Source organism: Tuber melanosporum (assembly GCF_000151645.1).
Source record: "Tuber melanosporum whole genome shotgun sequence assembly, scaffold_30, strain Mel28".
Taxonomy (NCBI): domain Eukaryota; kingdom Fungi; phylum Ascomycota; class Pezizomycetes; order Pezizales; family Tuberaceae; genus Tuber; species Tuber melanosporum.
The window spans coordinates 172633-181067 of NW_003298975.1; the positions used below are offsets into that span (position 1 = coordinate 172633).

The 8435-nt window shown below is 49.9% G+C and overlaps 3 protein-coding genes; 1 reads left to right on the top strand and 2 right to left on the bottom strand.

The window, feature by feature from the left end:
- The window catches only part of GSTUM_00006942001 (uncharacterized protein), a 3018-nt gene extending 2532 nt beyond the window's left edge, over positions 1–486 (bottom strand). Inside the window, exon 1 of the mRNA XM_002839055.2 lies at positions 1–486. This exon is cut by the window's left edge and continues 277 nt beyond it.
- Positions 487–777: 291 nt separating this feature from the next.
- GSTUM_00006943001 (uncharacterized protein) lies at positions 778–3572 on the bottom strand. XM_002839056.2 has 6 exons: positions 3130–3572; positions 2854–3021; positions 2094–2767; positions 1679–2023; positions 1397–1613; positions 778–1351 (listed from the first exon to the last, which is right to left on the bottom strand). Exons 1-6 carry the CDS (start codon positions 3311–3313, stop codon positions 1314–1316), a joined length of 1626 nt encoding a protein of 541 aa, XP_002839102.1. The 5' UTR covers positions 3314–3572; the 3' UTR covers positions 778–1313.
- A 376-nt stretch (positions 3573–3948) lies between these two features.
- GSTUM_00006944001 (uncharacterized protein) lies at positions 3949–5197 on the top strand (the record flags this gene model as incomplete). XM_002839057.2 has 2 exons in its annotated part: positions 3949–4053; positions 4111–5197. The coding sequence occupies exons 1-2, from the start codon at positions 4034–4036 to the stop codon at positions 5195–5197; spliced, it is 1107 nt and encodes a 368-aa protein (XP_002839103.1). The 5' UTR covers positions 3949–4033.
- Between the last annotated feature and the right edge of the window lie 3238 nt (positions 5198–8435).

Here is an 8435-nt window from a genome sequence, read left to right on the forward strand (position 1 = left end):
TGACCGTCCAAATGTCAAGCTCCCGCGGCGTAATCCGGAAGGAGGGCCAAAAAAGGATGACCAAAAAAGGATGACGACGACGCCCTCACGTGAAGCTAATCAGTTGGCGAAAAGTACAAAATCAACCGCACCAGGTGAAACTGCGATATACCGGCCCAATAATCGGGGGAAGGAAAAGGGAAGAGGGAGAGAGGGAAGAGGGAGAGGAAGAGTGTGTGGGTGTGGGTGTGGGTGTGTACTCAAGTATGAGAAGAAAGAGAAACAGTGTACAGTACTCGAGTAAGAGTGTGGACAAAAGAGCAGAACTTGACCTAGTTAAATTACCCCCTCTGGATGCTCGAGCACTCCCACGCATGATGTAACTTTGCTCTCTCCCACTGATGATAGAGTCTTGGCCTTACTGTACGAGTACTCGTACTCGTACTGTAGCACAATCAACTTGCTCCGCCTCCCTCCGCCCTATCCATTTGCTCGCACAGAGTAACCCCCCCAGTTATGATATTGATAATTATTATGGGAAGTGGAGAGACCCAGAATCCGTCACTCTGTTTGCTGACACACCACCACCGCCTTACTGATTCCGGTGCTCGAGTATGACAATCTCCCGCAAGTTCCCCCACCATAGCTCAAGGAACTTTTCCCGCCCGTCTTCCTCGGCCCACTAACCCGCTGTTTCAATCCATTTCCTCCGCGCCACAACGCGCACGTGCACACGCGAACGGAGAAAATTTAGCTTTGGCGTAACGCGGTATGAATCGCGTGTTGGTTTCCATTCCATTTGATGAAAATTGTGACTTCGATTGGACGGGTACAGTACGGTGTTCAAGTTTATGTACAGTACGATATTTTCTCTGTTTTCATAAGACTCCCATCTACCGAGTTACACATAGCGGCTGCTACCGTGACAGCATCGCATCGTACCGCATAAGTTATTATAATGCAATACCAGTAGGAAAACTCCGCCGTCCCACCCTAACCCACGCATCTACTCAAGAGGGAGGAAAAAATAAGGAATACAAGACATGAAATTCTCCCGAGAGAAAAAGCACTGGAGAGAAGAGAAAGGGGGGGGAAAAAAAGGAAAAAAGAAGAAAACTCCCAATCCCTAACGGTGGTGATTTACTGTAAGGAAAAAAGGGAGGAAAAAAGACTACACACATGAAGTGGGAAGTAACAAGCAAACAAGGGGGTAAAAAAAAGAACACTCTCTCCTATCCAACCCATGAGAGGTAAGTAAACAGGCTGGCTGATGCTACGCTGAATAGAGACATAGAGAGGCTATGATAGGAGAAATGGGAAATTCATGAATCGTCCTACTGAAGACTCATCTTCATAATTGCATCGTGGGTATCTAGACCACATTAGTCGCCGTCCACCCGGAGAGAAACGAACATACCACTCATGCCCTGAAAGTTCAACCTCTTTCCCCCACCTCCTCCGCCAAGGGGCGGAGACGCCGCGAGTATGGGACTGCCAGAGAGGCCCGGTGACACGGCCCTTCTTTTGAAAACATTGGGCTCAAAACGCTCATCTTGGGTTCTCCTACGCTTTGCCCGGCGCATTTCTGCTGGCATGTTGGCGACGGGTGAGTTTACGACGGATTCGGAATTCATCTGTGTGCTTGTGTATAAGTGTGGGTAGACTCAAGGGGGATGAGGAATGAGAGGGTAGTGGTTACCATTATGTCGCCGTCAGTGGACATTCTGAGACCAGGGAATGTAGGAGGGCTGCCACCCAGTCCCTCCATTTGGTCTCCGAACCAGAAGCCTCCGTGTCTTTGGGCTTGCTTGGAGAAGCTGATACCAATCCCTTTATTGCTGTCTCCATAACTCATGCCTTCGTCTTCCTCACGGATGTCGGATAATTCTGCATCTTGAGTATTTGCAGGGCCCGGGGGAGGCGAATTGTCTTCTTCGTCACGAATTTGACGAGTTATTTCAGCTTCCCTCTTCACTTCCATATCGAGTGGCGAAGCTTCTTCGATGAGTGCAGCTTTGATGCGTTGGAAATTCTTTGTCTTGGGCTAAATTTCGCACAAACACATCAGTAACCTCCCACCCCCCAACTCTCGAACTAAGGACCCATATACACACCAGTAAAGATCCACGCCTGGACACTGGCCTCCTAATAGGGTCCGGTCTATCCTTCTCGTCCTCACTCGCGGTCCCGCCAAAAAGCCCCATACTTCCACCCCCGCCTCCCCCACCGCCCGGTTTCCCAATCTTGAAAGAACTCCTCAGAACCTGACTAAGACTCTCCTTCCTCCTGCCCCCCCCCTCCCCCTGCGGCCTCCCAAAATATCCTCCCGTAAACGCACTCCCCAGCTGCACTGGCGGGGTGGTGGGTGAGGGGCTCGCCAAACTACTATTACTAGCGCTAGCAGAGGAATTCGAGCTATGTCTACTCCTACCACGAGCACCCAACCTCGCCTTCTGGTGATTCCTCAAGGAAATAGAGGCGGCAGATTCGTTATTCGACATGGCAGGCGTGGTAGGCGTGTTGAATTCAAAGTCTAGATCGACGTCCAAATCCTCGTCGGATGAGGAACCACTGCCGTCGACGCTAGGTGCGTAGTCCAGCATGCAGGTAGACCCCAACGATGACGCATGGGACGAGGAATGATGGCCACCATGATGGCTTGCTATGGGTGAGTCGGAGCCTTTGTTGTGATTGCTATTGTTCCGTGGGATTGGGAAGCAGGTGTGGTTAAGTGGTGAGGAGTCTGGAGACGGTTGCTCGGCGAGGGTGGAATGGTGGAGGGAGGTACCTGTGAGCGGGGGGCATCAGCCTATGGTACAACCACACAATAAACTCCGGCCCACCAAAAAAAAGAGGCAAAGGATGCAATCATACAAGCCCGAGCAAAGTCAAGCCTAGGCCTCCTCGCAACCGAGTAACCAAGCGCAGGGTCCAAGACCGGAGATAAAGGCCCACGGGAGGGCATCTGCAGGGATAATCGTCCAGGAAAATTTAATCGTCTAGGAGTAAAGGGTGCAGAAGCTGTTCCTGCCACCGCCGCTGCTGAAGAAGAAGAGGAGGAGGGGGAGGAGGAATTGGTGTTGATGATGCTGTTGTTGTTATTGATGTTGTTTGTACTAGGGGTTACGGCAGCAGAAGCAGCAATCGTACTGGTCATCCGGTTGGTTTGGCTCTCCAAGAGCTTCTTGTCGGCGTGGGCAGCGGAGGCGGGGGGAGCTATTGCTGGGTGAGATGGTGGAAGTGAGGCGGCTAGTTGTGAGGATAGTGACGACGTAGTGCGCCTGGCTCCCGGTAGTGGAGTAGGCGTTGACGGACGGGCACTGGCGGAATGCATTCCTTCTGTTGGTGAAGGACGGGGACTCTGTGTGTCTGTCCCTCTGCTTCGCTCCTGCGTGATAACTGCCCTGTGCAGCGGGGGTGTGTGGCGGTTAAGTATTTCCTTCAACTTCTTCTGGTTGGTGCGAGTTAACCTATGGTAATCGTAATCACTGTATTAACCCTGTTATCATAGCGCTTCGGTGGGGTTATTCATTCGGGAATCTTGTGATATCATATGATATTATGATATTATCTCCCCTTCTGCTTCGTATGTTGTAAAGCAAGCGCAGTACAAGCACTATAACGCTAATGCGATGACGGGATGGTGTTGGTGGTGGGGCAGGGATTTGTTGATAAACATCAAGTATGATAAGTATGATACGGTATGATAAATTAACTCCCCCTTCATTCGTGCTGGGGTTAGAGAATCATAGTTCGTCACTCATATCTCCTCTCGCTTAACAGGGTAACTTTGGAAGCTGCTCCGACGCTGGATTCCCGGCGGGTTTCTTGGCGAGGTCTTTTCTCCCTCGCCCTGCACCACCCGCATCACATTAGGGAATCTGGTTTACTATGATACCATTTTCTAATGTCTAGTCGGCCTTCGCTCTTCGACATCACCACCGCCACCACCACCACCTCCACCACCACGAGCACAAACCAGACCTCACAAACTTCCACGCTCTAAAACAACCCGCGAAGCAAAAACAAAACACTTTGCGACCAAACCGCAATCATGCAAGGTTTTAACATGGGGTGCTTTTTCCTTCCCATCCTTCACCCTCACACAATGTGCTAACATCCATTCCCCAGACGCTACGTCCCCCCGGACCAAGAAGGCATCTACACCGGTAACCAGCTTCACAAAAAAAAACCCCCGGGGATCCATGGCAGCACCCAAACCGTGCGTTTCGAAATGCCCTTCGGCATCTTCTGCCTCACCTGCGACGGACACATAGCGCAGGGCGTGCGCTTCAACGCCGAGAAGAAGAAAATCGGCAAGTATCACACCACGCCGATATTCAGCTTCCGCATGCGACATGTCAGCTGCAGCGGGTGGATCGAGGTGCAGACCGATCCAAAGAATACGAGGTACGTTGTTACTGAGGGAGGCAAGAAGAAGGGTGGAGATGAGGGGGAGGGGGATGCGGTGGTGGGAGAAATCCACATTCGAGATCCGAATATGCCCGGTGATCCATTCGCCGCGGTGGAGAAGAAGGTCGTGGATAAGGCCGGTGTCAAAAAGAGTACCGAGAGGATTGAGGAGTTACGCGGGTTGAGCGATAGGCAGTGGCTCGACCCCTACGAGCATTCCAGGAAAATGAGAAGAGTGTTCCGGGAGAAGAGGAAGGAGTTACAAGCGAAGGACGCTGCGAACGAAGCCATCCGTGACCGTGCGGGACTGCACATTGAGCTTCTCGATGAGATCCCTGAGGACAAGACCCGTGCGCAATTGGTCGAGTTCGGACCGGATTATGGAGATAAGGTCGAGGAGGCTAGGACAAAGCCTTTGTTCGCTACTGCCACTACTGCCACTACCACTACTGCCCGGGATTCCACGAAGAAGGCTTCAAAACGGGATACAGCGGGGAAGACAAAGGCGCAGTTGGCTGCCGGGGCTGCGAGGGAGAAGTTACAGAGCGAGATTAGGAGGAATACGAGGGCGAGGGTGGATCCGTTTTTGAGCTTCGATAAGCCGAAGGTTGGGTTGGAGTTTAAATTGCTCAAGAGGAAGTATATGGAGGCTGGGCCTGAGACTGAGCCTGAACTTCAGTCTGATGATGCTCGGGATGGGGAGCAGTCGGGTGAACCACCTAAAGAGACGGCAGCCGGTGGAATCGGGCGTGTACAACCGGGAGTCTCGCTAGGCCTGGGCGCATATGAATCTGACGATGACTGATGAGGTTCTGTGTTATATATTCGTTCTCGTGGTTTTATGGGGGTTGGGACACCTGTGACAGCATTATTACGGCGTTTTTGGCTTGGTTTCATTTTTGGGGGGCGGGGTTGGCTATTGGTTGGGAAGCGGATCGTTCCAGAACCTCATGACATGTCTACATTCGAGTCTGGGCGTAATACCCGCGCCCTGTGAGCATATATATAGCTGTAATGAGTGCACGGAGCTGCGATCAAGCACTTCAGCTTATCATTTGGTTTTGTTTGTGTTTCCTTGGGAAAAACTAACTAGTGGCCAACTGGGAGGTGCTTGAGGACCCTGCGCATCCCTAATTACGATCGATGCGTTTACAACACGGGTTTATTAACCCGCTTATGTTTTCTCGGATCGTTCCTTCTCAATAGCCTTTTATCTCTGGTTCCTGTTCCACCTTCCCAGTAGCCAGTGTACCTCTTGATGAACGCATGCTTACAGTATCCACATTCTTCTGGGCGATACTGCTGTTCGCTGCACCGTTCTCAATACTTCAGTGGCTAGATCATATGGAAGTGGTACCGGGTACACTAACCGAGAGCAGGTTCCGCAGATCATTCTGTTTGCATGTTCCCAGTGATGGAAAGGTTCAACCTGTTTATCGTGACATTTGTCACATGGGAAGACCTACGCATTATGGTTAACATTTGGGTTTGTACCGATTAAAGGCGGTAGCGTAAATTTACCTTGTTACAGCTGTTACCAGCAGGAGGTAATTAAGTTAGTAAAGAGTCGTCATCGTATAGGCATAATTGGCCTCGGCGGATCTTACCAAGAGAATCTGAACCAGCGAGTGCCTAGGAGGTGTTAGTGGGTGTCTATCTAGCGTTGGCCGGAGAATCCCTACTCTTTTTGTAATGTGCACAACGTCCCTGGAAGGGCAATTCATGGCCGATTACATAACGCTCGCGTTCGGTGGACTGTTAGAATCTTAGAAGTGGCTAATAGGACAGTCTTGTGAATTTTAAGGTACCTTCTTATTAGGAATCTGAGATACTAGCTCAGTTGACACTTTAGAACCCATTAGCGTTCGCTCAACAGGATTTTTTAATGAATAATCCGATAGTAATGTTTACCTTCATCTTCAGGTGTAATACGTAGCAACTTTATTTCTGGAATGAGGATGCCTGGAGAGTGCGTTAGGGCGCAGGTCATTGAGAGCTTTGGGTGGAGGTTCTTACTCAATTTTGCATGACATTCGCGACAGTTCGTGCTCTGTCTCTGCCCGGGAACAAGACCCTTGACACCGGGCGATGGAAGCGAAGTAGAACATGAAGCACATTGTGGGATAAAATCACTCGGAAGTATTTCCACAATCGTACAACCTGCCAAATCAAAGAACCCGAGACGGTTGGAATTCACGTGAACAAATTCTCGACGAAATCCTACAAGAGTGTTAGTTTAAGCGCTATTTGATTGATTGATTGTGAGTACGATACTACCAATTCCCAGAACTTGTGAACACTTTTCGCATTGGCTTAGCTTAGGTTTGGAACCCTTCCCGGGCAGGGTAGGCTTCAGATCATTGACCTCAAGCTCTTTCTTGCATTTTAAACACTTGATGGTAGCATTAAGTTTCGCAATTTCCAAGAGCTGAACTCCAGGCATATCGATACCTGGGAGGGACATTGCTGTTCCACGCTCGATAGCTTTCTGATCCACTTGACCGCCAGCACCTCCGGCATCTTCATCCTGGTTGGACCCGTGATCGTCTGAAACATAGTCATCGGAATCATATTCAGAACTCTCATCGTCATCAGACTCCCCATCTTCCGGGACGTTCCAGTCTGGGGGGCGTGGGATAACCTGAACGTGGACTTTATCTTCTAGCACAAGACCTGATGGCTTTTCCTTGCTGGGAACTGTAGTGGCTGTAGGGCCCACAATGAGGTCCTCGAGCGATTGAGCCGTTTCTTCAATGCGCTCCTCGTGTTGATTCTCTGAGGACTCCTCCTGTGTCGCCATGATGTGCAAGTTCGAATATAGCGCATTGATATTTTCCATTAAGGTGAACTTTGGATTCTTCTGGATTTGTTTGGTGAAACCATTGTTGACCCTCCTAACCACGTCCTCGGGTACTCCAGGAAATTCTAGCCAGGGTCGATCGATGTCGTAACTTAACGGGACAATCAGCACCGCACTGGTTACTTTCTGCAGAGGGATCGGAAGTTGATATTTTTTCCTTGGTTCAATTGGGATCGTGAAACGGGTGCCATCTTCGGACTTCCTAAAGATCTTTGACTCTCTCATCCTCGCCTCTAAGCGGCGGGTCTCATGTTGTCTCCTGTCTTGCACTGCACAAACTTCCTCGAGTGTCAAATTATCAATTGGAAGAGCTATGAGAGGTACCGAAGGTTTAGGTGGCTGGACAATAGTTATTGGTGCTTGGCTCCGGTTGGGTTGGCGTGAAGTGAACTGACTAGTATTTGGCACGATCTTGAGTGTCTCAACCTTCTCTGTTCCCAAAAATCCTTCCAGACATCTATCTAACGAATTAAGGAGGTCAAGAAGCGTAGCATCTTCCTTTCTAGTGGCAAGGCCATCGAAGCCGCGTTCGATATTCACCCTGAACCCAATGGGAATATCCTCATTTATAACCTTAATGGAAGGCAGCACATCCCGAGATTCGGGATATGATTTTGGGACAGATAATTTGAAGACAAGTTTCTTGATGTCATAAGGAAAATCGGGGTCCGATGGAGACATTGATACTGTGATTTCTGTATCTGCGACTTGGCCACGGCATTCGAACCTTCTCAGGACCTGAGATATAAACTCACTTCTGCCCCGTGTAACAGGACGCTTCACAACCTTTGAAGGATTGACATTGATGAGGCGTCTCTGTTGAGAAATCTGGACGTCTATGTCACTTTGAGAACTAGGATTTTCACCGATACCTTGATACTGGATGGAGTTTTGGCCTTTGCCTATGTTATCAGAGCTATTAGTGCCTCCTCCTCGACCGCCTCTAGCCCTACGGCCACCAACACCACCGCGAGGGTTGTTTGTGCGGTGGGTTTCAGGTTGGGGGATTAAGGTTCCCTCTCCGCCTTGAGAATACACTACAGATTATTGTGAGCATTGCGGGGCCGTTTAACCTAAAGAGACATGAATAACGCTATTCGGATATCTTACCAGTTTGTTTGTCCTTAGGTTTTCTATTCCCGGCCCTCCTTGGCTTGGCATTTTCAACCATTGGAGCCAGTCC

Bases quoted from the DNA above. Each gene is read 5' to 3' on its own strand.
- GSTUM_00006943001 (XM_002839056.2), bottom strand. From the start codon at position 3,313: ATGCATTCCGCCAGTGCCCGTCCGTCAACGCCTACTCCACTACCGGGA. The intron at 3,022-3,129 runs GTACGATTGCTG...CTTCTTCTTCAG, and splicing joins CCAAACCAACCGGATGACCA to CAGCGGCGGTGGCAGGAACA. The intron at 2,768-2,853 runs GTATGATTGCAT...CCCCGCTCACAG, and splicing joins GCTTGACTTTGCTCGGGCTT to GTACCTCCCTCCACCATTCC.